This window comes from Dermochelys coriacea, chromosome 25 (assembly GCF_009764565.3).
Source record: "Dermochelys coriacea isolate rDerCor1 chromosome 25, rDerCor1.pri.v4, whole genome shotgun sequence".
In the NCBI taxonomy this organism is placed as follows: domain Eukaryota; kingdom Metazoa; phylum Chordata; order Testudines; family Dermochelyidae; genus Dermochelys; species Dermochelys coriacea.
Window position 1 is genome coordinate 7,016,760 of NC_050092.1, and position 27,880 is coordinate 7,044,639.

At 41.6% G+C, this 27,880-nt stretch overlaps 2 protein-coding genes across 8 annotated transcripts in view; one reads left to right on the forward strand and one right to left on the reverse strand.

Annotated features, from left to right (window-relative positions):
* The window catches only part of MLLT1 (MLLT1 super elongation complex subunit), a 62,788-nt gene extending 36,860 nt beyond the window's left edge, over positions 1–25,928 (forward strand). Inside the window, exons 7-13 of one of the 4 annotated variants that reach the window (XM_038384244.2) lie at positions 3,600–3,696; positions 5,306–5,417; positions 7,895–7,994; positions 10,720–10,791; positions 11,669–11,731; positions 13,481–13,552; positions 15,015–25,928. In XM_038384244.2, coding sequence (XP_038240172.1) covers positions 3,600–3,696; positions 5,306–5,417; positions 7,895–7,994; positions 10,720–10,791; positions 11,669–11,731; positions 13,481–13,552; positions 15,015–15,143 — 645 coding nt within the window. In that variant the 3' untranslated portion in view covers positions 15,144–25,928. The remainder of the gene's footprint in view (positions 1–3,599; positions 3,697–5,305; positions 5,418–7,894; positions 7,995–10,719; positions 10,792–11,668; positions 11,732–13,480; positions 13,553–15,014) is intronic. The other 3 variants (XM_038384245.2, XM_038384246.2, XM_038384247.2) reach the window with 3 other exon arrangements.
* The window catches only part of ACSBG2 (acyl-CoA synthetase bubblegum family member 2), a 40,140-nt gene continuing 36,876 nt past the window's right edge, over positions 24,617–27,880 (reverse strand). For all 4 annotated transcript variants that reach the window (XM_038383845.1, XM_043502734.1, XM_043502733.1 and 1 more), the window contains exon 15: positions 24,617–26,391. In XM_038383845.1, coding sequence (XP_038239773.1) covers positions 26,285–26,391 — 107 coding nt within the window. In that variant the 3' untranslated portion in view covers positions 24,617–26,284. The remainder of the gene's footprint in view (positions 26,392–27,880) is intronic.

Here is a 27,880-nt window from a genome sequence, read left to right on the forward strand (position 1 = left end):
ACACTAACTATTTCACTGCTCCTCAAGGTATGCAAGAGAAAAAGAATTATATTATTAAGGTCTACACAAGCATTTTCTGAAGTTGTGGGAAAGCGTGGCACAAAGGACTAGGTGGGAGGTAGGGGAATGAAAGATGTAGAAGATGTGTAGGTCTTTTAACAACATGTAGCAGAGTTGCAGGGGAGGATGTGTGAGATTGGCTTCATTTTTCCTTAGTGAAAGTTCAGCTTTCACAAGTTTAGGAAATGTCAAAACCATGACCTTTTTACGAATTGGGGATGCTTTATTCCAGATAAACAAACATAGATAAATAGTTTAGAAATACACATAATTCCACTCTGGATAGGGTGGGGAAAGGCTATTTTAGGTGGTAAGGGAGTAGATCTTGGATGCAGCAGGTGACAGATGCTGAGGAATATTGCAGGAGGAAATTAGTCTAATCACTTGTTCTATAAAGACAAATATTTCACTCAGCTGTTAACTTCAGCCCAACTTTAGATTGTCCTTGCTCACAATAATATGACAGGTAGAACCTCATCCAACAGTCATAAACGCACTCCAAAAACAATCTACTTGTCTGAGAAGAGGCCATGTAATTGGAAAATAGCTTTGCTATAGTCATCCTTTAGTCCATAGTTTGGCATTTTTGTGTGCCCAAAACTATTGACTGGATAGGTGTTGGCTGAAACAAGCTTATAAGATCCCATCTCATAAAACAGAGACCCCTTAACCTAGGGTAATTTGAAACTGTAAATGCAAGGCAAAAAGACCCTGTCTTTCAGGACAAGAGCGTCCCACTGAGCGAAGCATTTTAAGCACATTTCTTTGATAGTCTGCAAGGAGTAGAGTAAACTGTAGCTAAGTGGTGTGCAGGGGTGTGGCTACCTGCCTTAGTAAAGTGGGATGGACCTGGAAGAGCATCTAACACATGTGCTGTGCACTCTGCACTGAAGCCATTCGCCTGGGTACATTTATAGATGGTAGAACCAACATCTTGAATTTCTAAGTAGCTTGTAGCCCATGTACCTCAAACAGGTTTTCCCTGTGACTCAGCACAGCTAGGGTTGCTGAAAAGTGCAGTCAAAAGGGGTCCTGTACAGTGTCCAGTCAGATGTACTGACTGGACACAAAAGTCCAGCTGCCTGGGTGGGGGAGGGGTGCTGGGTCATCAACCACACTAGCTCCTACTCAGCTGGGGCCTCCTCCTAGCGGCATCTCCTGATTCAGCCCTGGAGCAGAGAAAGCCCAGCCTGAGGGAGTGGAGGGATGTGGGGAGGCTCGAGTGACGAGTGACGGGGGAGAAGGAAGAGGAGTGAGTGGGGTGGGGCCTTAAGGGAAAAGGAGCAGCAGGGGTAGGGCCTTGAGGGAAGAGGCGGGGTAGGTGAAGATTCCCGTGCTCCTGTTATAGTGTCCAGTTTTCAGAAATTAGAAAGTTGGCAACCCTAAGCACATCTCTTTGTTCATCTGGAATGCTTCAGTTAACTGTCCCAGGAAGGCCCAAGGAAGCAGGGGGCAGTGTGAGTAGTATGGGGTTTTTTGCTTTGTTTTTTGTTATCTCCTTATCCTGGGGGAAATGTTGTTTGTAATCTAAGCTGTGCAAAGTGTGCCCAGCTACTGCAATGCTGGATGCCTCCCAAGGGTTTGAAATAAATGGATGCTAATGAATGACCCCTCCCCTAAGTAGTTAGTTGTTTAAGGGGCCAAGAAGGTGCAGTGTGGGGGAAGAACGCCTGTTAGTTGGTCAGATACTAGAGTTATCAGGGTGGCTCCCAGATCTAAGTTTAAAAGCAGCACCTTGGTGAGAGTAGCAGCACCTCCTGTTCCCAGCAATCCTGAAGGAGCTCTGCTGTAGGTCTTTGGTATCTGCTTCTGCTTAGTAGGTTTAATCCTCATGGGCAAATAGGTGTCTTGTGAACTTTCTAACCCTTGCTGCTATATGCCAATGTATCAAATATCCCCAGTGTTAAAATGTTTACTTTGCTATGGAATAAGTTGTAACTTGTTTAACACTTGTATTTCCCTGGTTTTGGTATGAGATACATGCATCTCTGGTGCGCTAGATAATAAACCTACAACATAAAAATATAAAGAGAAAATGCGATCGCTGCCTTCTTTTGCTAATGTTAAAAGCTGACATGCACGTTGCTGAGTCCACTGCATGCTCCTATATAGTATTAATGTTTCCTAGTATATAAAATATATTCAGCAATAGAAAAGTAGGATTTTCAGACTCGGTATTCCATTGCATGAAATAACCATTGGCTTTCTAGGATTATGTACAAATTAAAATGCTGTTTCCTGGGAGAACTACCAAGAAATAGCACTGCATCCTGTTACATAGAGGAACTTAAAGTAAATCTAGACCCAAAGCACTATATCTTACAATAATCCTTACAACAAATAATTTTAATTATCTTTTTACTTTCTGCTGTTTTGGACCAGAATACTTGATTTAGCCTTGATTGCCACCTTGTGGTCTCTGGTACTACAGAATGTGAGTGCTCTGCAAATATCTGATGCTACATGAAATACTGTAAAAAGATTTTAATACTTAATTTCCGTATGTTATTAACAGCACCTATTAAAACTCCTATTTACTTGTCACAATTTTATACTGTTTGTTTCTTGCATTTCTGCTTGGAAGGATGTCACTGAAGTTGATTTCACTTGTTTGGTCACTTTTATTTTCAGGTTCTCAGTGTTAGCATTGCAAACAATGCAAGGGAATATTTAATGGTTTTCATTGGTATTTTTTTAAAGATGGAAGCATTTTTATTGATCTTGGCTTTTGTTACAATTTCTATAAAAATCTAAACTGGAGACAAATCACAGTCGTCTTGTAAAGCAGTCACTGCTAGGAATTCTTAGTTTGAAGATGTACTGTCAGTTTAACACATATAGTTCTAAATAGACATATTCTTAGTTTAAAGAGCAATTTAAGCTATGAGGATTAAAGTAATCTTAAACATTTAATTTATTTTTCATGATTTATGCTGGTTGTTTACTTTTTGCATTTCGTCTTTCACAGTGAAAATAGACTTTGTATCCGCTTTCACTTCCAGGTTGTCATACAGGTTGTCATACTATTTCATGCTTTTTGAGATGATTTGAGACTCAGTAGCGAGGGCGGTGTGTATTGGAAGCTTGTGCTGCTGCTGTTTCAGCTGTCCTGGGACTACATAATCTCAAAAACTATCAACCCAGAATAGGGTGATCAGAGAGCAAGTGTGAAAAATCGGGACACTTTTTTTTTTTTTTTAAAGGGGCGTGGGGTATATAGTTGCCTATATAAAACAAAGCCCCTAATATTGGGACATCTGGTCACCCTAGTTAGTCCAGAACCTTTCACTAATATTAATTAATTGAAATTACATTTTATATGTTTTTAAAAAAATTAGTGAGCAGTGCTGTAGATAAAATGATGTAGAATGGAATGATGATGTGACGTTCTTGAGCACTGCTAGACCATGTTGCATTTTGGTCATTCTTTTCTGTGGATTGAAAGGTTAAGATTTTTTTTTCTTTCCTTTTTTTTTTTCCTTTTCTTTTTCCTTTTCTTTTTTCTTTTCTTTTTTTTTTTTTTTTTTTACCTTCTATGGGGGGTGAAGTCTGTCCACTCCAGTCCTTCCAACTCCAGTTCCAGCTCAGACTCCAGTTCTGACTCGGATTTTGAACCATCTCAGAACCACAGTCAAGGTGTGTTGCAAGAAGTGATATTCTTCAAAAACCTTCTCACTTGATTTGTATAAAGTGTTTTTTACCATATGTTACAGTCCAGGAATTCCCCAGGGAGATGTAATAGAGGCTAAGGGGGGATATGATAGAGGTTTATAAAATCATGAATGATGTGGAGAAAGTGAATAGGGAAGTGGCGTTTACCCCTTCGCGTAACACACGAACCAGAGGTCTCCCAATGAAATTAATAGGCAGCAGGTTTAAAACAGAAGGAAATACTTCTTCACACAATGCACAGACAACCTGTGGAACTTGTTGCCAAGAATGTTGTGAAGGAAAAAAGTACATCTTAATTCAAAAAAGAATTAGATTAATTAAATAAGTTTGATAAATTCATGGAGGATAACTTCATCAATGGCTATTAGCCAAGATGGTCAGGGATGAAGCCCCATGCTCTGGGTGTCCCTAAACTTTTGATTGCCAGATGCTCGGACTGGATGATGGGATGAATCACTTGATGATTGCCCTGTTCTGTCATTCCCTTTGAAGCATCTGGCATTGGCCACTGTTGGAAGACAAGGAGTACTTGTGGCACCTTAGAGACTAACAAATTTACAGGGCTAGATGGACCATTGGTTTGACCCAGCATGGACGTTCTTATGTTATCCTTTTTACACCACCATTCAACAGGCAGAATTTAAACCTGCTTCATCAAGGCTATCTAAGGCCAAGGACGTAGCTTGGTTTTGCTGAATGGAATTGATGCATGTTGAATTTACTATGTGATTCTATGCAAGGGAAAAAGTAGTATCTTATGTATTTGCCATAAACAAATATTTGTTGCTTTGGTAGTTAATCTGTGGGCACTGAATATCTCTGGAACTGGCTTTTTCCTGCACAATGTGTTGGCTTCTGCTTTTATTTAATCTTTTAAGATTTTGGTGATCTGTTCAGTTTAAGAGGTTTTAGTTTGTGAATTTGTTCAGTGCTGACTAAAATCTCATGGCATCACCAGGCTTATGACTTTCTCCCACAAACTCAATTTGTCCCAATTAATAGAAATTAGAGATGGAAAAGACCTCTTAATTGTATCAAGTTCATTCCCTTGCCAATGCAGGCATGTGCCCTTTATTACATTTCCAGCACTTTGTTCTGTCCAGCTTTAATTACTCAAAGAGATGGAGCATCCACCACTATTTTCGGCAGTCATAACAAGCACTGTGGTGCTGCAAATGCCACTTCTTGGGTAACGCTTAAAACTTGCCTGGCACATGCACTGAAAAGTGGCTGTTTTTATTTTGACACGAGCAGGAGGAGTAGAAAAACCCTTTAAAGTATAAAAAGGGTTTTTAAAAGTTAATGTTCTTTTCCCAGTGAACTATGTTAGAACACTGAATTTCCAACACTACTTCAGTCTTGAGAAACACAAGCTGACACATCCTTGGATAGAACTTAAACATCTGTGATGCCTGTCTAATAAATCATGACTCTTCTGGGTTACCTTAGGGATAAACAAAGCCAAGTTGATTTCGTAGCAGTCAAATACGATTCTGTAGCAATCATGCTGAAGACATATTGCATCTGCGTTAAACTGCTTTTCTCCCTTTTCCTCCCTTACCTCTAATCCCAGGCCCACTGCGCTCAATGGTAGAGGATCTACAGTCGGAGGAATCAGACGATGATGACACCTCTTCTGAGGAAGAGGCAGCAGTGAAAGCTAACCCGGTCAACCGGGATTCCAGGTGATAAGGGAATGAAAAATGCCTAGCCACCTCTTCATTTTGCTTATGTTTATATGTCTTTGTAACTTCTATGACCATAACTTTGTAAGAGAAAGGAAACGAGGGCACTGACATGAATGCTGGGGGGGGGGGAATGGTTTTTTGAAAGGAACAAATTCATGGAGGTTTAAAGAAGAGGGCGTTGTGTAGTAGTATGTGGCTGCTAGACTCAAGGTCAACAAAGTGACTAAGGGAATTGATATGATAGAAAGCCCCTTAGACTTGAAAAGGAAGATGTCATTAGAGTCTCATGGGAGCTGTTTCACTGGAATACAGAGGACAGAAGTTGAGTTGGAAGAATTAGAGGAGAGAGATGAAGGGGAGCAGGTCAGAGTGCTTGGAAATAAAGACATGGGCGATAAGACAATGAGGAATAGAGGTAGACTGAAGACTTCTGCAAAATCTGGGCTCTTTTAGTGAAAGCTGCTAGTCCTCATAGTTAGGAAACTTTTAAACCTTCCACCAGTGCAGTGTTGTCCTACTGAGGCTGCAGGCAGCCTGTGATGTTCTTATTTGCATTGCAGTAGCACATAGGAGCTCCAGTCATGGACCATGGTCCTGCAGTGCCAGGCACTGTACAAACAACAAAATCAACTCCCCTCTCTCTCCTTCCCCTTTAATCTCCCTGGAGTGTTGATACTAAGGCCTAATATCTGTGGTGGTGGAGTAGCCATGTTGGGCCCAGGATATTAGAGAGACAAGGTTGATGAGGTTATATCTTTTATTGGACCTACTTCTGTGGGTGAAAGAGACAAGCTTTCGAGCCACACAGAGTTCTTCTTCAGGTTCCAAAGCCTAATGATATTTTAAATGTCAGCATGGACTATTTAATTGCTGATTGTTTTAGTGGAGGGGATGCAGTAGAGGTAGAGTGAAGCCTGTGGGCATTGCGGGTGACATTGGGAACTTGTAGATGCTACAGTGAAGAAAATGCAGAAGGGATAAAGGAGCGGGAGATACAGAGAAAAGAAGAGATGGAGTAGAAATAGTGAAGATCCCAAAGGGAAGCGTAGTTTTCCATGGAGTGGTGCTGGATGTGACTTAAGGTAATGAACTACTATTAGTAGTAGCAGTAGTAAATATTTATGGTAACACACAATCAGGATTGGGGTTCCATGTGCTGGATGTTGTAGAAACACAGAAAAGAGACAGTCTGTGCCCTGAGTGGGACTTGAACCTTAAATATATCAGATGATAAACTGTCACTAACAAAGGGGGAGCATAAAGGCTTTAGAAGCACAAGCCCCATTGACTTTCAATGGGATTTGTACTCCTAACTTCCTTAGGTGGCTTTGAAAATCTTCTCCGAAACTTGGTTATTTAACACCATATTCTAGCCTGTGACCATGGTGGGAGCTCTGCTGTGGACTGGAAGCAGTAATTAATCCAACACTCAAACCATGACTCAGGAACCGTAATTGAATTTGAAATTCATCTCTTTCCATTGAATGAGTTTGAGCTGGATAGAATAGAGAAATGGCAAGGCTGGCTGGCTGTGTAATCTTCTCCTTACCTCAGGTTACCAATAGACAGCCCAGAAGTAATTCTCATTCCTTCTGCTGATTAGACTGTGCTCCTGCAGGACTTGGCCAAAAGTAGTTTCTTGCTTTAGTCAATGGAAATAGTTGGGTTTTGTCCATCCCCCCTGAGGGTATGCTGCTGTAGCCAAGATCTGGAATCTCATGCATTTAGCCCAGTGGTTCTCAAACTTTTGTACTAGTGCCCCTTTTCACATAGCAAGCCTCTGAGTGTGACCTCCCCCCCCCTTATAAATTAAAAACACTTTTTTTTAAATATATTTAATGACATCATAAATGCTGGAGGCAAAGCGGGGTTTGGGGTGGAGGCTGACAGCTCACGACCCCCTGTGTAATAACGTTGTGACCCCCTGAAGGGTCCCAACCCCGAGTTGGAGAACCCTTGATTTAGCCTAAGTGGCTGCTGTAGGTTTTCAATGGGGCCCTCTATCCACCACAAAAATATACTACTTTGATTAGCTTCTGTTTATATCATAGTGGCTGAAAAGGAGTGTGGAGCTTTTTAAGGGTCTGTCATTGATGGTCAACCTATATTTAAATACAGTTGAAGTTGTGGTGCTTTTGCATGTTTATACACTGAGGATGAGTCTTTGGTGGAAATTTCATGGTTTTCCTCCTTTATTCATTGTAAATGTTTAGTGCTACTTGTGTACAGTACCTACAGCATTGCAAAACATGGAGCTTCTGTATGGGAACAATTGCAATAGCATGTCATCATTTGGAATATATTTTTCATTCTGAATTAGATTGAAATGTGCTGTATTGGAACTGCAGGTTGACCAAAACAGAACTGCAACCTAAACTACAAAAAGATGATTTTTGATCCATGTATTTCTCTTATAGCTAAATAGCAGTTTCCTACTAACTGGTGATGGTAATTCTATGCTACTTGCTTCTCAGATTGAGTCTTAGCGACAGTGACAGTGACAACAGTGCGGACTCCTGCCTGCCAAGTCGAGAACCCCCTCCCAGTCAGAAACTTCCCCCAACTAATAATAAGGTACTTGCAATGTGGGTGTCGACACAATGCTCCTTTATTGGCTTTTGGCTTGGATCTGCATCTCCTAAACAGGCAAGACTGAACACCCTGGAAGCTTTGCCTGTAGAAGGAACTATAGGACTAGGCCCTTGAAGAACTCATGTTAATTGTGGGGGGGGGGGGGAGAGAGGACACTATCAACTTGACATCTAGTCAATTTCAGAGTTCAGAATTCAAGGTGCTATACCTACTTGTGAGACTCCCTGCAAATTTCCCTGGTTTGACATTCACATTTTCTGACTTATTAATTTTGTGTTCTCCCCAAGGCAAACTGACTACATACAAAGTAAGCAAATTGAAAAATAGGAATAACTTTTACTCTAGTATCTTTCAATTACAGTAATCTGAAGTTAATTGTAATTGATTTTTTGAGTCAGAAATGATTTGTTGTACAGTATCTCTTTAACACAGTGAAATATGGCTCTTTAGAACTCAGTGATGCCAAGAGAACTGTGTGGTGATGGAGAGAAAATTAGGTACAACCGTTAATGTGAGTTGCCAGCTAGACATGTCAGATTTTTGGGTTGCAACTTGTCTCATTGCAGCAATGATAAGACCGTAGCATATTGCATGCAGGTCTTAGCATCTTGCCAGCAAAAGGGCAACAAATTGGATGGAATTCAGAAAAGAACAACAGATTAATTTGTTTATTATAAGTAAATCTCTCCGTCCCCTCATTAAACAGTTGTTTAATGTTCCCCTCAGGAAACAAAGAGTAGGAATAAATGGTCAGTTTTCAGAATGGAGAGAGGCAAACAGTGGTGTCCCCCAGGGGTCTGAACTGGGCCCAGTCCTATTTAACATATTTATAAATGATCTGGAAAAAGGGGTAAACAGTGAGGTGGGAAAATTTGCAGATGATACAAAACTACTCAAGATAGTTAAGTTCCAGGCAGACTGCGAAGAGCTACAAAAGGATCTCTCAAAACTGGGTGACTGGGCAACAAAATGGCAGATGAAATGCAATATTGATAAATGCAAAGTACTGCACATTGGAAAACATCATCCCAACTATACATATAAATCGATGGGGTCTAAATTAACTGTTACCACTCGAGAAAGATCTTGGAGTCATGGTGGAGAGTTCTCTGAAAACATCTACTCAATGTGCAGCGACCGTCAAAAAAGCAAACAGAATGTTGGGAATCATTAGGAAAGGAATAGATAATAAGACAGAAAAAAATCATATTGCCTCTATATAAATTCATGGTATGCCCACATCTTGAATATTGTGTGCAGATGTGGTTGCCCCATCTTAAAAAAGATGTATTGGAATTGGAAAAGGTACAGAAAAGGGCAACAGAAATGATGAGGGGTATGGAACAGCTTCCATATGAGGAGAGACTAATAAGACTGAGACTTTTCACCTTGGAAGAGTTGAAGAAGGGGGTATATTATAGAGGTCTAGCAAATCATGACTAGTGTGGAGAAAGTAAACAAGGAAGTCCGGTGGCACCTTAAAGACTAACACACTTATTTGTTGTTTTTGTGGATACAGACTAACATGGCTACCCTTCTGATAAATAAGGAAGTGTTATTTACTCCTCATAACGCAAGAAGTAGGGGTCACCAAATGAAATTAATAGGCAGCAGGTTTAAAACAAACAAATGGAAGTATTTCTTCACACAATGTACAGTCAACCTGTGGAACTCTTTGCCAGAGAATGTTGTGAAGGCCAAGACTATAACAGGGTTCAAAAAAGAACTAGATAAATTCATGGAGGATAGGTTATTGGCTATTAGCCAGGAAGGGCAGGGATGGTGTCCCTAGCCTCTGTTTGCCAGAAGCTGGGATTGGGCGATGGGGGATGCATCATTCGATGATTACCAGTTCTATTCATTCCTTCTGGGGCACTGGCATTGGCCAATGTCGGAACACAGGATACTGGGTTAGATGGACCTTTGTTCTTATGTTCTTAAACAGAGATTAGATGATGACTAAAGAGTGCTTACAATTAGCTGCAGGGCAGAAACACCAAGATGGAAAAGAATTTTTTTGGGAGATCCATTAGAAATAATGTTAAACTAATAAGTGGAAAGTGCATCAGAAACAGTTTTCTAAGTGAGATCTTTTGAATTGTGGATTGTCAAGGATGGAAGTCCAATCACAAGCCAGTGGAAAATGGGCAAAACGCTAGACATACCCTCTAGGGAACAATTCAGTGCTACTCCTAGGGAATGCCCTACTGACCTACTAGGCCATGACTGCCATGTTTTCCTGGCAGGCTTCTCCATAGCTGGTTAGCAGTGTGAATCAGTTTGCCTCTGCTTGCAAGTGCCAGGGGTGCCATTCGTAAAGGACTTTTTTAATTGTAAGCACAACTTTTTCGTACTATACAGTTGACTTCTTTATCCAGCACTGTGAAAAATAAGAGCTGTCGCTCTAAGTTGCAGAGCTGCTGAGGTTGAGATCATTCCCTTTGCCCAAGTCAATCAAGCCAGCAAGTGTTTCAAGTCTTTTATAAATATTTAGTGATGGAGAAACTTTTCCCCTCTCTGCCTTCAATCCCTGCATCATGGTTCTGTCCTTGGTGCTGTGGACTGCCAAAGGCAGCTCTCTCCACAGCTCATCTACTTCACTGCCCACGTCAGCCAGAGGATTTCCTTCCATTGGCAGCCAAACCATTACAGTTCTGCTCTGCCTGAATTATTTTTGGTCACAACCCACTATTTGTTTTCCTCTCAGGCCTCTGGAAGAAAGAGTCCAGAATCTTGCAACAAGCCAGAAAAGATCCTGAAGAAGGGAACATATGACAAGGTACTTTTGCTTAGGGTAGGCATAGCATAGTATTGTGGGATACAGGAGGACATTTCTCCATGAAAACAAGAGCTCGAAGGAGTACTTGCCCCCCACATTGAAACAATTTTGGCCCATTAAAGGCTTGAACCCTGAAATACTGACGCTGGAAGTCCTGACTCAAAATGAGGTGATAGAAATGTTGTAAGTGTTTAAGAAATGAACCCCACATCCTTTCCAGGTGTTGCCTCTTAGAAGTGTTCTCTATTACTTTGGTCTTTGTCTTCCCTTTGAGGAGCATTCTGGCCACAGGTGACAAGGCAGTTTACAGCTGTTTGATCTTTGCCAGAATGTTAGAATAGCAGTTTGATTATCGTTTCACACTCTGCTTGCTCAGAGCCTTGCACACCTAACTGAGAGCTTTATTTATCTCAGTGGATGCTCCTTCTTTCTCCCCTCTGGGGCAACTTAATCAAGTTTTTTGAACACACACACACTATTTCACTTACTGAGATGCTAAACAGTCAACAGTGATTGGCTGATTTCTTCACTGTTCGGAAAGGTCTCAGTGGGAGAACTCTTCCTATGTAGAAATCCTTCAAATGGACATTTAATACTTTCATTTCTGAGCCACGCATCATGCTACTAAAAATCACAATATGAGGATACCTATTGGACTACAAGCTGGTTTCTTTTCTGCTTGAATATTATTCAGCCAGAAGAAAGGCAATCTTTAAATATTAAAGACAACGTGTGTTTGTGATCTTGCTAGCAGAAGGGTCAGAATACACACTTTCAGTGGTCAGCATAGTGTACTGGGTGAGATGCTTGTCCCCAGGTGAAACTTCAGGGTGCTGTGCTAAGGTGTATCTCATGACTGATTTCTTTGCCTTGGTAGGATTGCTTAAATGAGCTCAGTTTTGCTGGTACATGCATGAATAACTCTGGGACAGCTTTACAGGTAAAGAATCTGTTCTCTGATTGAAAGCACTAGAACAGTGGTTCTCAACCTATTTACCATTGTGGGCCGCATACGCAGCTCTCTATATGTTATGTGGGCCACATCCACACAATATACGTACTACCTGTGTATCTACCAAAAAAAAAGAAAGGTTGAATATTTATCTGACAGCAATACGATTCAATACCTTTCATTTCAATACTGGCAAATGTCTACCAAGGGCATTTTAAATTAGTAAAATAAGACAAAACATTAACTGTTAAAATGAATTAATTTACTGTACAGGTGGCCTGGCATGGTATATTGCCACCCTCACTTCTGCACTGCTGCTGATAGCGTGGCTGCAGAGCCTGCCTGCAAAGATGGGGAGCCCTGCCTGGTGTGGTGTGCCCCCCCCGAGGCACGGACTGCCCCCAACCCCCTCCCAGATGGCCCCCCAGCCAGGGAAGGCCCCCCATCACCCAACCAGCCTGGGACTGCCCCCCCCCCCCCCCAAAAAAAAACACTGGGCTGGCATACATGCCTGCCCTGCAGAGACAGTGCTCTGTCCAAGGCAGAATGGCCCTCCCAAGGACTGTCCCCTTCTGCAGCCAATCTGCCACCCAGGGACTGCCCCCAGCAATCAATCTCCCCATCCAGGGACTCTGTCCCAGTATCTAGCCCCCTATCCAGGGACTGCCACCAGTTCCCCCACCTATAGTCTGTACCCCATATACTGGCTATACCCTCGCCCTGCAGCCCCAGCCCCCTGCATGCCACACCACGCCCGTTGGTCTCCTACCTTGGCAGCACATAGCTCTGCCCACCTGCCTCTGCGGTCCTAATGCTGAGGAGCTTCCTCTAGCTAGGGTCACTGGACCCGCAATCCTGAGGCTTGGAGGTGGGACACTAAGCACCCTGGCCTCCTGCTGATGCCGCTGGGCCTGATCCTGTGCCATCCCATTTTTGCTCGCACACCCCCTCCCCGCTGGCTCTGCGGGTGCCCTTCCCGCCCCGACCTAGTTATGGCCCTAAGGGTGTCACATGTGCCACAGCTGTGCACTGACTGGGCTGCGGGTTGAGAACCACTGCACTAGAGTGTGCTAACAGAGATTTGCCCTTTTGGCTGGCTTCCCTGAAAGTCTGGTCTAATTCTTAAACTGAAGTGGGTGAGGGTGTAAATGTCCCCTTTCCTGGATGTGGTATCAGTGAAACTTTCTGGGGAACAATGATTTCAAAAAGTTTCTTCCTCAGTTTGGTTGGAAGCTTCATATGAACACAAACTAGTGTCAATGTATTGCTAGAATCCCATCATAGGTGACCACCTACTTGGTACTGTATTTGGGGTCACAGGTGAGCATTTAGCACAGACTGCTCATAGGGCACTAACATGGAAGTTCACCAAGAGACATTCAGCCTGAAATTGGGGTGCTCTAAGTTCAAAGGTTCAGATCACTTCTCACAAGCCATTTGTTTGGAGGGAGACACCTTGTGGTGCACTATGAAACATACCTGACTGGATCCAACGCAGCTGGATTTCAATCAGTTTAATTTCCAAGCAGATGAGAGTTGATGAATTAGACTACAGAGGAGGGACTGGAAGGTTTTTTTTTTTTGGGGGGGGGGGGGGGATGGGAACAAAAAAGTGACAGAAGACCCTCAAGCAGCTGCCCAAAATCTTCATTGGGGAAGTAACTGCTTTGCTTCCCTGGCCGTACTGGAAACATGCCAGATGCGTTATTTTATTCCTTTTTACCCTCTCTTACACAGGCCTACACTGATGAATTGGTGGAGCTTCACAGACGGCTAATGGCGCTGCGTGAGCGCAATGTACTACAGCAGGTAGAGAGTCTGTCAGATTTGTGTTAAATTGCACCCTATATCCTTGTAGCGCAGGTAATCTTCTCACATCGCTGGTCTAAGTCAGACCCTTTGTGTTTTAAGTGGTATTAGGGGGCTTATTCCTTCACCCACTTGCTCTCTGTTCATGCAAGAAGGACCAGGGAAGTAACTGTACCCAAAGTCCAAAGGTGCAAGCAATTGGATGTTTATTGGGGTGAACTTCCAGCAAGCATGATTCCAGTTTCCTTCCTTAGTGTCCCCCTTCCCAGCTCTGACACCACAGAGCCTTACACCTGTGTCCCTGTTCCCATTCCTACCCTTAGCCAAACATGATTCCAGTTTCCCCACCCCATTCCCTGTTCCCACATCCCCCACCCACTTCCTGATTGACTGCAGACTATATAGTAAAACTTGAGTTCTGCTTAGCTATACCTTAACCAATCATTTTCCTGAAATTTAACTAACCAATCCTAACATATTGTAACATGATTATTTAACCAATTATATCCCACCACCTTAATTAGTTCACACCCAGAAAAATTAATTATACAGCAGACAGAAACAATTACAGAACCAGACAGAGATCATACAGACAAACAATAAGGAAATGGGGACTACAGTGATAGAACAACAAAGAAATGAGGATTTCACATCCCAGCTATTGATAAGTGAGTTCTTGCCAGACAGGATGCTATCAAACTAAGTTTCCTTTTACATTTTCTAGGCACTTCCCTTTCTCTGGAGGCGATAGGCATTATCAGGACAGGATTGTATCCTAACAGCCCATAGCACCTTCTTTCAATGTGACGAGGTTGGAATGTGAGGAGGTGACCAGTCGTTTCCCAGCTTATGGCTGCCTCTGTTGCTTAGCCAAAGGCCTTAGCCTAAGCACAGGGCCTCAGACTGTCACAGGGAGAGAAGGCTCTTACACCAGCAGACAGTGATTTTGATTTTTTTTTTTAATACCTCTATAACTAGCCAAGTGATAAGAATACACCTAAATTCTTAGAGTATAGGCCTGTACAGACAGGCCTGAATATCTATATCCTAACAAGTGGCCCCTGTACTTTTCCGTTGCAATGGATGGTTCACCACAAGTGAGTGATTCCTCTTCATTAAAGCAAAAAAGTGTAGAAAGAAGCCAGATACACGTTGAGTGCTTGTATTAAAAAAGGGTTGAAATATAGTGTACAGGACCCTTCCTACCCGTATTTTGTTCAAGCCATACCCAACTTGGGCTCCTTGGAGCGTCCCGATAATTAAAATGCCTCAGATTTAAAGGGAAATGGCCTGCCAGTGCCTTTTTGTGGCTGGGCACCTGTCCTTGCCAGGAGATACCCTCACCCTCACAAGAGGGCTAAGAGAGGGGGTTTGATTGGGCCAAACCGACTCTTCCCTTCCAGTGCAATAGGTATGGCTGAATCTGAGCTCCTCACACACATCCTTGCTTCTTTCTCTTCAGATTGTAAATCTTATTGAGGAAACTGGGCATTTCAACGTTACCAACACAACCTTTGACTTTGACCTTTTCTCCTTGGATGAAACAACCGTCCGTAAGCTGCAGAGTTATTTGGAAGCAGTGGCAACATGACGCTTAGCCTTGGAAGCGGGCTGCTTTTGAAACCAGAAATCCCATCTCTTGGTACCAGGAAATAAACCCTTGGAACTAGGCCTTTCTACTCTCTCAATTCACCCGAAGCACTGCCTTAGAGAACAGCCATGCTCTGTGAATGCACAGCCTGCTGCACTTTTTTCAAACAAGCACCCGTATTGCTGAGTCTGTCCTCCCTCGCTTCGTAAGTACACTTGGGCACAGGTACTGAGTAGAGCAAAAGATGTGCTGCTCCCAACTACACAAGAGCGTGACCTTGTTTGGTTTTACTTCAAGAAATTGTCTTTCAGAATACATTTTCAGGTGTCTCTGAGAGCTGAAGGAATTTGGACAATGCTTTCTTCGCTGGATCCAGGGACCAACTTTCCCACAGAGAGACTCGACTGAGTCAGATTTCTCCCAGCTCGGGGAAGAATTGTTCGTGCTGTGTAAGCAAGATTGGCTTTTACAAAGCTAGCCATGTGACTTGCAACAGAGAATGCTTCCCAATGGGTCCTGTTGGTCTGTTGCAGAGGAAGTGGATAGTTGTTGCTTTTGATCATTTGCAAGTTCTAGAGCGGTTTGGTACAACAGCTTATTGTATGTAATCTGGTCCCTGATCCCTGGAAGGCATTGTTTCATATGCAGAGTGCAGGGCCTTATTCTGTGTTTCAGCTTCTCAGAGAGACAGAGTTTGTGCTCTTTGAAGAGGCTTCCAGAATCTGCTGTCTCCCACTGGGGTTTTGAGACTTCTTATTGATCCAAGCCCCTAAACAAAGTCTCACTTCTTTCAGTCTGCTTTAACTGTAATAGGACTACAAAACTGTAAGCTGTATATTTTATATATATATATATATATATATTATATATATGTATGTACTGTATGTATAAGAAGGGCCTAGTTGGGTCTTAAGATTTTAAAGGTGTGTTTTTTCTGTTATGTTTTTTTTAATGGTAATGGCAGGGGAGGGGGGTGGTTAATAAGATTTGACTTTGTTTGTTTGTTAAAAGGCCTCTTGTGAACAATTTTTAGTGTATGAAAGCTGAACAGCGATCTTCAAAGCGTTTTGTGCTCTGGAAGGGACTCACCTGTCTCACTTTCATTCTTCAGTGTTTGAATAACTTTGCCAAAATATGTCATTGGTTCTTGTTCTGTGTTCTCAAGGATGAATTTTTCCTATAGTGGCCCCTATAGTAGTGGCTATACTCTGGGAAAACCAAAATAAGGGAGTATTTTAATCCTGGGACACTTCCTAGAAAACGAAAAGATCTTGGAACAAGTGAATTCAGGTTTTTCTGTCACCTGTTCGAAAGATGGCAGGTAATGGCAAACACTAACCCTAGTTCAACTTCCAGATGGAGGTGGGGGAAATACCTGTCATGTCTTCAGAAATAGATTAAACTCTTCTTTCCTAAAGTCACTATTTTTAAAGAAATAATTTTCACTTTTCCAATCAAGTTCTAAGCTTTTGCCAGTCGTAAATGGGCTGCTGGCCGAAAATTGTGGGGAAAGCAACAGTTCAGAATAACCCTACACAAACAAACAAACCTCTTTAAAAGTTCCACGTGGGAGTTGGATGAGGTATAAAAGATCATTCTAAAGCTTCTCCCATGTGCTGAACCATTTTTCAATATGAAATTGTAGTCCCTTGTTTTGGATGTTCCCTTTCTTTATCATGGAAATGTTGCAACTAATAGATTAAAGTGGCAATATAATGATAAGCTTGTTTGAGTTGGGTCATGTTGACCTGATTCCTGTTAATTTTGTCTGTTTGTACCATCTGTCACATGTCTTTATAGAAACGTCAAGCTCATGCCAGGTCTATCCCCTGTCACACTGACGGTGATCTGATCTGTTTTTGTTTTCCTGATGGACATTTCCAAGCCTGGATAGAAACTGTGTACAAGAATGTGCTATGGCAAGGTTAAGAGGATTACCAGGAAAGGATGAGACTACAGTACTATCTCAAGCTCTGCAACTGGATATGGCTAAGTGAAGGAAGTCGCACCAGAGACTTAGCTTTTTAATGCTCTGCAGATCCCTTGTGCTGTTCAGGGCTTACTGAGTACTTTTAAACTATAAGAGCAGTCAGTGCTTGTTGAGACTATTTTTGATGGAGGGAGTGAATTCTGTCATGTTGCAACATGTCCAAGCCCACTCCAGAAGTTTTTGGGTGTATGGAGAATGGCTCCGGGTATTCAAAGCCTCCAAATAGCCTCGCTCCGGAGATTCTAGTCAAGGGATGAGTGAGGCCTTCCCCTCCCATGTAACAGCAACAGTGTTAACTGAGCTGTTTGTGTGGAAAGTCCCTACGACTTTCACCTCCTCTCTTCTTCGGAGATCAACTTCCTTCCCTGCTCCCAAATCCCGTTTCTAAATCAACTTCACCCCTAGCACCCATACTTACTGTATTGGCCTTGGGACAAAGTAGCTTCCAGATATATAGCGCAAAGGACTAGAGAGAGGCACACAGACAGACACTTCCCCATCATGTTAAAAACAGAACCTTTATCATGATGCTCCCCAGCTGGGCCAAGGAGCAAGAGTCTTGAGGTTGTCCCTGAACATAGCTGTGCCATCTGGTAGTGCCTAGGGCTCCCCCCTGTGGCCACTGCACCGTCTTGTCCCGGACTTTTACTTTACTTGTGAAATTTAACAAGTATTACTATTTCATGGGGAATCTTTTTTTTTTTTATAAAAGGTATTTTACATATGAATTTTTTAGACTGTTTATAATTATCTGGGAAACCTGAAATGGAAATGTTCCCCAACAATAGTGTTCTCCTTTGTGTGCACCTGCTGGTTTGTTACTAACAGTACTTTGTTTCTCACAAGTACTTTGCTGGTATTTTACCAAATCATTAGTTTTTTTGGGGGGTGGTGGTGGTAGGATTGGGGACCACATGAGGAATGACTCTGCAAATACGGAAAAATTGCTTAAATCATGGACCTCCCAACCTTTGTGTCCCCTTTTAGTTACATTTAAGAAAAGTTCCACTTTTAGATTCTCTAGTAGGCTGACTGGTATTCTGAACATGCCATGTACAAGTATTTGTGGATAAAGTGTTTTGTTCTTGTGTCACTCTTGAGAGCATGGGTGGATAATTGTAAAATAGAAAGGAGATTTTGATACTGCTACTGATAGTACCACTACAAATCTGTACGACAATGCATAGTAACTTGCATTGTTTAAAATAATGCAATTGTCTGACTGTTTTAGCCATAATGATTTTTCCAAGGAAAATGGACAAAACTCAAGTTTACTCTAAATGTCCTTCAGCTTGGTATTAAGGGCATGTACAAGTAATGATTAACCTGAAGGCTTTAAGAGTAATTGATTTGAGTAATGTGGATGTGAGATCAGGGCACAGCTTTTCTTTTGCCCTTGGTCTTTGTATAAAAGGGCAGAATAGGGGGTCAAGAACACTGTCCAGTTGTCTTGGTCTGATCTGTATTAAGCCTTGAGGCTTTCATTACTGGCATTTACTGTAGAAATGGACAAAAGGTTGTGACCAGATCACAGAATGCCAGTTAGGAAGAACATTGGACACAATAGTAGTGTAAAACAGGCTTTGATGTAGTCAGCCTGAATATATGGAAGTGCAATGATTTAGCCACAAGTTCTTATACTGCTCTCCATGGTGGGAGCATCAGAACTCGTAAGGAGCTATGATGCAACAATCTAGGACCAGTTCTTGTCAGAGATCTTTAACTTATTTTGATGGTAAAACATTTAAACTTCCCTTTATGGAACTTGCCCCATCATATTCCCTGCATGCAGAGACCTGTGTCATTATTGGTTCAGTAAATTTCAAATGTAATGTCCAATGGCCACTGATGGCTTTACACGCACTATAGCACAGTTGATATACTCAAAAGAAGCTTCCTTGATCATTTCAGGTGCCTGGCACTTGCTAGTTGACATTCTGAAGTGTCAAAACTAGACACAACCATTGTGCACCTTGTAATGATTCTTACTTTTAAAGATAAATTAAAATCAGATGGGTATTGCTTTCATGAGGCATGAAATAGCCATCAAGAACTAAAGAGATGAGTTTGCACTCCTAAAAGTGTGTAAGTACTTCAGCTTCTAGATTTTTAATTGTATTCTCCCTAAAACCCAAGGTATTAAATACCTTGTCATTTGAGGATATGAAAGGTTGTGCTGGGAAATGAGTTCTTCACTCAACTATAAGAAATTCATCTGGCCCCCAAGATTAAAAGAGAGAAGAATAATGTTTGTAATAAGTTACAGGATTGTTTCTGTCCTGAATTTTAAACTTTTTGTTAAATTTGTGGAATTATGGAGGAGTTTTATAGAAAAACGTGAAATAAAGTAAGATGGAAAAGTAAAAATGAAGGGGTATTTTGTTTCTCTTAACTTCATTCCTGACTTGGAAAGGAGATGCTCTACTAGAAAATGACCTCTACATTGTAAATCTCTGCTTCAGAAAATATTTTCCCCTAGAGAAATAATATGGAAACAGTGGCCTTAGCTTAAACTTGAAATAATCAACTTAATGTGACCCCTGCAACTCTGCTCTTACAGCAGTATCAATAATACTTGGGACAAATATTAACTATTCTAGAGCCTTGTCATCTGCTCCATTAAATACAGAACAGTAACTACTTGACAAATGGAAAAGGGCACAAGTGCTAAATGTTATCACACTTCTGAGTTAAACTGTTCACCACTCACACGAAACTAATTTTCATCAGTGTGGTGTGTAGTGCATTCTGATTTGGCCTGTATTGGCCATAAGGAACAACTTGCTGTTTAGCAGTAACTGTCAGTGAGCACTCTACTGTCCAGGCAGTTTCTGCTTTTAACGAACGCTTTCTGCTTATTTTTATGAGAAATGCAGGTCTTGTCTGCTCTGGAAGAGGCTGTGGGGCACAGCAACTTGTGATTATGATACTGGGTACCAAGGAAGGGAAATCTAAGTAAGAGGAAGAGAGTTTAAAATTCAAGTTTCAGCTTTTCTTTCACATGGGTGTTATTTTTGAATGTTATCTAACAACCAACGGATCCCCCCATCACTGCAATAAGACTACCTCAGACTTAGGAATTTATGCTCATGGGACCCCTAAAGAGGGAAGAATTATCCCAATTTTATATTTGGGAAACTGACTTGTCCAAGGTCAGAGTCTGTCAAAGCTTGTAATCAAAACAGGCCTCCTGAGTTCCCAAGTCAGCATCTTAACCTCAGGACTATATTTGTGCCATCTTTGTTAGAGGCTCAAGGTTCCCTACCCCTTCTCACACTTCCCAGTGTCTTTCAGCAAAAGCAATGAAGTCCAAACTTGATATTTAAGGTAGCAAAACAAGCAGGAAAACTCCCCCAGCCTTTGGCTGCCTTTATACAACACAAAAATGAGATGGAATAAAACCCAATTGTCTTTCCTTTCCAGGTCACCAATTAAAGATCTCACTACACTTTTACCTTGGAAGTTAAAGTATTTGCATGGAATTGAAACTGTATATTGGCAGGTATGGTGGTAGAATTTTATGGTGAACATCCGGAGCTGTTTAGTCTACTGTAAAATCTCTTGTGATCAGTCAGACTAGGACTACTATTTTCTGTGGGGTTAGAATGTTTTCTAATGTGTAAGGATACTGTTTCTGGCTGGAATTATGAGTAGTGTTACTAAAATTCCCTTAACAGGTGTTTTCAAAGGTTTATAAACCTTAGAATACACTGCAGGATTAAGCAATACACATCAGTGTTTATCCCGGCTTCTGCCATATGATACTAACTTTGTCCTCTTTGTTCATGGGCAGTGAACACACCCCCATTAGCAATGCATAATAATAAAATGAATAATTGCAGGAGGCAACCTGCCCATCAGATTTAACAGCACTGGTAGCAGGTTGGTTACAGGGTGGCTGGCTCATGATCTCGAACAGAATTCTCCATGATGGCAGGACATTCTGCCTATGTCTCTATTCCAGTGATTCTCAACTTGCAGCCCAATCAGCACACAGATATGTCCCATGTGACATCCTCTGGGCCATACAGGTAGAATGTATGCGTGTGGCCCACAGTGGTAAATAGGTTGGAACCACAGATCTAATCCAACACACCCTCTGTCTCCCTGCCTGCAGGTTACAGTCTGCTGGAGACAGTACAATGCTAAATTAAGACCCAACTTCCTACATGGATTTAAAAACCCTTGACTTAAGGTAACACTACAACTATTGCAGCTCTCATTAGGCTGGACAGTACATGTGGAAAAGTTTCCCCCTCTTCTGTAGATCCAAGTCCCCTGGGCTTGGAGTGCATGACTAGGAAGCCTGCTCTATGATCTTGGAAGTTGAATTGTGAGTGCTGTTGTGGAAGTATTACCATGTGTACTACCTCAACCCCTTTGACAGATGTTTAATTGAAAAAAATAGTTCAAGTGTACTGAATTCTCCCTGCTGCCTCATCAGCATTGAGCAACCCAATTTGGGGGCATCACTGAGAGCTTGGCTCTGAGTTAAAGAGCATTTTGCACTTTTACATTTAAAGCAACCCCAGGAGAATAGCTTTGAAGCAGAGATTTTTGGTGCCCATGGCTCCATGAAGAGAGAGTGGCATTAGAATTATCACCAGGAGAAAGCAGGGTCTGATAGGGAAAGAGTCCTACTCTCTTCCTAGATCCATGTAAAAAGGTAAGTGAAGTGTGAAAGGTAGATCAAGCACTTCTAGAGTTAAGTGACATTTTGTGAATGTGACAGCATGTAGCACTCTAGGATAAGACCATGAGCATATGTTTCAGAAGGATACGTATCTATCCAGAACTAAGGCTTATGTTTCAGAAGAGAAATCCAGCCTCAAACTGGAAAAGGCTAGGAAGAAACTTTTGGTGTGGGCAGGTTCTCTACCTTCCTCAAGGAGCTGGTGCTGGCCCCTAGACTGAGCTAGATGGATCTATGTAATGCAATTAAATTCCACTCAAAGGAATTAATTGCCTTTCCAAAACCAGTCCTGTCATTGCTCTTTCCTGGAGTTCATAACTGGCTATTTTACATCACTTTCTAAAGTGAGTATTTCAAGGGAGAAAGGATATTTAGAATAAGGAGTACAGGCTCTTTAGGATGGTACTTGAATGTGGAGTTCATTTGAAACATGAATACATCCTATTTCACCCTAAGCTTTAGGACAGCTAGTGTATATCACCCTTTTGTAGATAAAGGTAGAAATTTCTCTTTGATGCTACTGGAATTAAACAGCCCACCCCCCCAAGTTCTCTAGAGAGAGTGGAGTGCTGAATTGCCCTCTTAATAGGAAAAGGCTCAAGTACTGTTTTGTATAAGGAGTTTTAGCCTTTTATACAAGGTGGCTATTAAATACCCCCAACTCCCTTTGGGCTGGAACCTGTTTCTATAGACCACATCATATGTCTACTAGGGCTGTCAAGTGATTTTAAAGATTAATTGCACTGTTAAATAAGAATACCAATTTAAATTTGGGGGTGTTCTACATTTTCAAATATTGATTTCAATTATACTGAAAAGTGTATAGTACTCATTGTGTCAGATGGGCCTTGTGAAAAAAAAGTATATTTGCACTACAGTACTTGCATTAGGTGAATTGGAGTCTATCATTAGGAATGTTACTTACAAATGTAGAATTATGTACAAAAAACAAACTGCATTAAAAAAGAAAACATGTAAAACTTTAGAACCTACAAGTCCACTCAGACAATTTGCAGGAGATAATGCTACCCACATCTCATTTGTCACCTGAAAGCAAGAACAGGTATTCTCAATGATATTGTAGCCAACATAAGATATTTGTGCCAGATGCACAGGAGATTCATATGTCCCTTCCTGCTTCAACCACCATTCCAGAAGATGTGCATCCATGCTGATAAGTGGTTCTGCTAGATAATGATCCAAGGCAGAGTGGACTACTGAAGGATCATCTGAGTCAAATGCCACAAGCAGAAGATGGATTCTCTCTTTCGGTGGTTCAGGTTCTACGGTTTCTGCATTGGAATGTTGCTCTAAGAGATGTGAAAGCATGCTCTAAACCTCATCCCTCAGATTTTGGAAGGCATTTCAGATTCTTAAAGCTTGGGTCAGATGCTGTATCTATCCTTAAATCTCATATTGGTACCTTTGCATTTTGTCAAATCTGCTGTGATAGTGTTCTTAAACTATGTACTGGGTCATCATCCAAAGCTGCCATAACATGAAATGACAGATGCAGGTGAGACAGTTCTCCCACCCAATGAGGTCAGTCAAATTTATTTATTTTTTTTTTTAAATAAATCAGCATAGAAGCATGTCCTCTGGAATGGTGGCCAAAAGGGGCATATGAATGTTTAGCATATATGGCACAAATACTTTGCAATGCTGGCTATAAAAATGCCATGCAAATGCCTGTTCTCACTTTCAGGTGACATTGTAAATAAGCAGTCAGCAGTATTGTCTATAGATGTAAAACTTGTTCTGCCAATTGCTATGACAAACAAGGAGGATGACTGAGTGGTCTTATAGGCTCTGAAGTTATGTAACAAAAAAAAAAGTTACAAGTACTGTAGTACAGTCTTGAGTGTATGAAGTGAATTGAAATCATTTACAATGCAAATATTTGTAATAGAAATCAATATTTGAAAATTTAAGGAATTCTCTAAAAGTTTAATCATCCTGTTAATGTTAATTTGAGTTTAATCTGTTAACTTGCACTTACCCACAGCTGACCTTTGCCAGGTGACTTGTACAATTAAACAGTCCCTTAACCAGAGTCCTGGAGTTGTTAAAGCTTGGCTAGAACATGTGCTCTAAGAGCTTGAGGTCAGAGGATCCCAGAGTGCATGCTGCAGCTGGAGCCTGAAAATCTACACCACAGTTAAACAGCTCCTTAGCTGGAGTCTAAGTTACTTGGCACAGGTGGGCAAATGTGGTATTTTAATTACAGGGCTGATGGGGCAGTTCAATGTGTTCTCCATTAAACAATACTCTTCTCTAATGTTTAGAGTTCTCTGCTATTAGTTAAGTCAGCTATAGAGCCCAATTAATTTGCATTCTGCATTGTCCACTGTTTACTTTTAGGCTTCCTCCTTCCTAGAGCAGGGATTGTTAGCTATTCAGGAGAAGCACTGGTCCTTGCATTTAAGTTCTAAAACCTGATAGTTAAGGGCCTCATTTTCTCTACCTGAGAAATTGAATCCTCTCCCTACTTTAGAGGCAGTGAAGGTTATTGCAAGTCACTATGAAGAAAAAAAACTTGGCAGAATGTCAGCACTATAACCAACATGATGTATTGTACAGGTGGTGTTCCTAGAGGGGTTGAGTCACCTCACTTGATTTTATGAAAGCTTGCTTTTTCTGTACAGCTGTTCTAAATCTTACTCTCCCATGAACCAAGATAGATGCTCAACTTCCCCTTCACTACTAATTTGCTGGTCCAAGTTTCATTTAGTGACATTTAACTAAAGCCTACTTTGTGGCAAGTTACTGAAATGCTATTTCAAAGACAAATGAGATTCAGATGTTTATTAACCATTCATTAACAAAGTTGACATTTCACACACTTGTCCCATAAATAGATACAGAAGACCAGTCAGTGGTAATAGTGCATAGCACTTTATCAAATTACAAGCTTATGTACACATGTGGAATCTTCATTATAATTTGTTACATATAGCTCCTCAATTCTTGTATAAGTGCTTTAAATTCCTTCCCTTGCCATCTTACAGATGGCAGTTTAACACAACAACAAATCCTGATGTGGCTCAAATTATGGCAAAGTTACATTTGATATACAAATCAGAATAGCCATTTAATCCTTGTGTCCTGAAGTATTACTCAGCCTTTTGAGATGCCTTATTTACTCATTACACATTCCACTCCAGGCACTTGACAAAGATAATGAACTGAAGACTACATCAGTAAGAGTTGAGTCTTAAAGTAGCTAGAATGATTGCACTTGTTCAATCCTTCACAATCTCATACATGGTTCATACAGTGTTCATGATCACAGATGAATACAAGTTTCTCCAAAAAAAAAAAAAGTTAGATCTTTCAAACATTTAAGGTCCCTGAACTTAGCTGGAGTTAGGCTATCATACAATGATACAGATTTCTGCATGACTACTGTATCATAACTGGTTAACAGGAGGAGGTAAGCAGAGCTAATTTACTCCTCCAGGCATAGAGCAGAAAGGTAACTGATATGCCTGTTCACATCAGGCAGAGTGCCCCTGAGCAAAAACAGGTTGTGCAATAGAGTTTACTGTAAGCATCCATGAATTCATCATGAGTTGCCTGCTTCTGTAGAGGGGCCTACAGTGCAAGACTGCGTGATGTTCTAGAAATGCAGCACACATCTAGTTCCCTGCACACACCCCCACCAGAAGTTGAACTTCCCCCTAATTAGCCCTTTTACCAGAAAAGGCAATACAAGTCATTGGAGCATTTCTAGTTTAACACATGCATTATTTCCTCCTTTCAAGAGATAATTAGCCTTTAAAAAACGGTTCTGTCCATTACTGTCCTGAAAGTATACTTGCAAAAAGTCATTAAGACTTCTCACCCACCCCAAGTGTACTATACGATTAAAAACCTAGAAGTTCTACCAGTGAGAAGTTTAAGACGTTCTAGGAAGTCTAAAAGCCAGTATTAGACAAACCAAGTAAACCTGTATTTTTCATCTGTACCTTATAGAAATCCTTTATATGCTTGATGTATACAATTTACTTACAAAAGTCATTGCTATTAAAAAAAGTACCCCAGCCCTCAAGTGTAACTACAAAGAAACCAAGATTCCTGCTTGTTTTACATTCACTTTCAGTGGAGAAAAAAAACTTTGGTGGAAAAATAAGTTATGGTTTTTACAATCCAAGTAGTGCTAAGGTACTATTAAATATTTTATTTGCCCATATATGATGCACAATCAATTGTGCAGACCATGGACATTAGAAAAAGTCCATCCAAAGAGAGAATGTTAGTGCAGCACCACCAATAACTGGAGTAAGGAATTTATATAAATATTCAGTGATTGCAGGGCTACAATATTAAGCCTGGTTTATTTCAGAGATGCATTTATTCCTTCATTTGGGAGTTGAAGCAACGAACAGCATGCACACACACTTACACAGCAATGGAAGAGTTGGAGAATTGTATGTTGAGACCTGCAGTGTTCCAAGGTTACTTTGAAAGAGGATTTGCTGATGTGGTTTCCACAGTGTAGAAGTGGTCTATTTTATCTTTATACATCTTTGTTACAACAGGCCTCTTCAGTTTCATTGTTGGGCCTGTAAAAGGGAAGTAGTATTTCAACTGTTATTTATCCTACTAAGACCAATTCCAAAGAGTTTAATTTCTTGAAGCAAGGCTGCTTGCTGATTCTAAAGGAAGACCTGAGACAGTTGGGCATCCAACTTGGAAAGTCTCCCTTAGTTACTATGGTTTCTCATCTTGGAAGAAAGTCACTTATCAGGGTGAAAGGCACAAGAAAAAAAAACTGCTGAATGGGGCAGTGTGTACAGATGGAAGGAAGCAGCAAGGCTGCCAACTTCAGAGCCAGGGAGAGAAGGCTTAAGCCTTGGCTTCCCATACCATCTAGACTTTCAGGGCTGTAGTGAACAGAAGTGCCTGGTCTTGAGCTTGAGCCTGTCCAGGCACCAGAGTCCTTTGGCAGGCCAGGAATTGAATGGTTCTTGGTGAGTGGGCACCAGAGGGGAGGTGCATGACAGCCTGAGGCAGCTTACTGCAATCCTCCAGGAAGGAGTTTAGGCTTGGCACATTCTTTAACAGTATTCACTTGTTACTGAGGGCATGGCTACACTTGCAGATGTAGAGCACTTTGAGTTAAGTCAGCATTTGTAGAGTGCAGTAGGGAAAGCGCTGCAATCTGTCTACACGGACACTACAAGCACACATTAGCATCTTTTGCAATGGCCAGAGAGCAGTGCATTGTGGTAGCTATCCCAGCATGCAAGTGGTTGCAACATGCTTTTCAAATGTGGGGTGTGGAGTGTGACAGGGAGCATGTGCATACGGGGGGGGGGGAGAGAAGCTGAGAGCATGCCTGTCTTGTAAGTTCTGTCTTGTAAGTTCAGACAGCAGCTCTCCCTCCTGATAAGCATGCTGGCTGTCAGAAACAGCTTTCAAAGGGCATATCTGCATTCCTGCGGAGATTCCAAAACGATGAGGAGTGGCCACATGACTTAAGGGCAGAGCGCAGTAACGCAACCCCTCGTTCACACCGACACCTGGGGTGTTTCAGCCAAGGCACAGCCAGTGTTATTGCTGAGGTGGAGTAGCAGGAGTGCTCTAGCCATGGAGTCAGAGCACTGTACGTGCCTTGCCAGTGTGGACAGATAGTGAGCTAGGGCGCCCAGGGCTGCTTTAATGCGCTCTAACTCGCAAGTATAGCCAAGCCCTGAGATTAACCAGGTTCCCTCACATAGTGCAATTAAGCAGCCCTGCAAATAGCTACCTACTTGTGCTCCCAGAGTACTCTACCCTTTTGGACGTGTCTAAGTAGGAGCAGGCACCAGAAATTAATTCCAAGAAGTGCAAGTTATTTCCATACCTCTGGGGGATGTTCACTTTGAAGCTTGGACATTAAATCAAAGATTTGGATACTATTCAACTGCTACAGATGCAGCAACAAGTTGCTACAACAGGATGCCAGGGTGCAGATGGTTACCAGCAAGGCTTGTTGGAGTTGGCAATGAAATATTAACCCATCCCACTCTAAAGACTAAGGTCACAACCAGTTCCACCCACAAGCCAGAC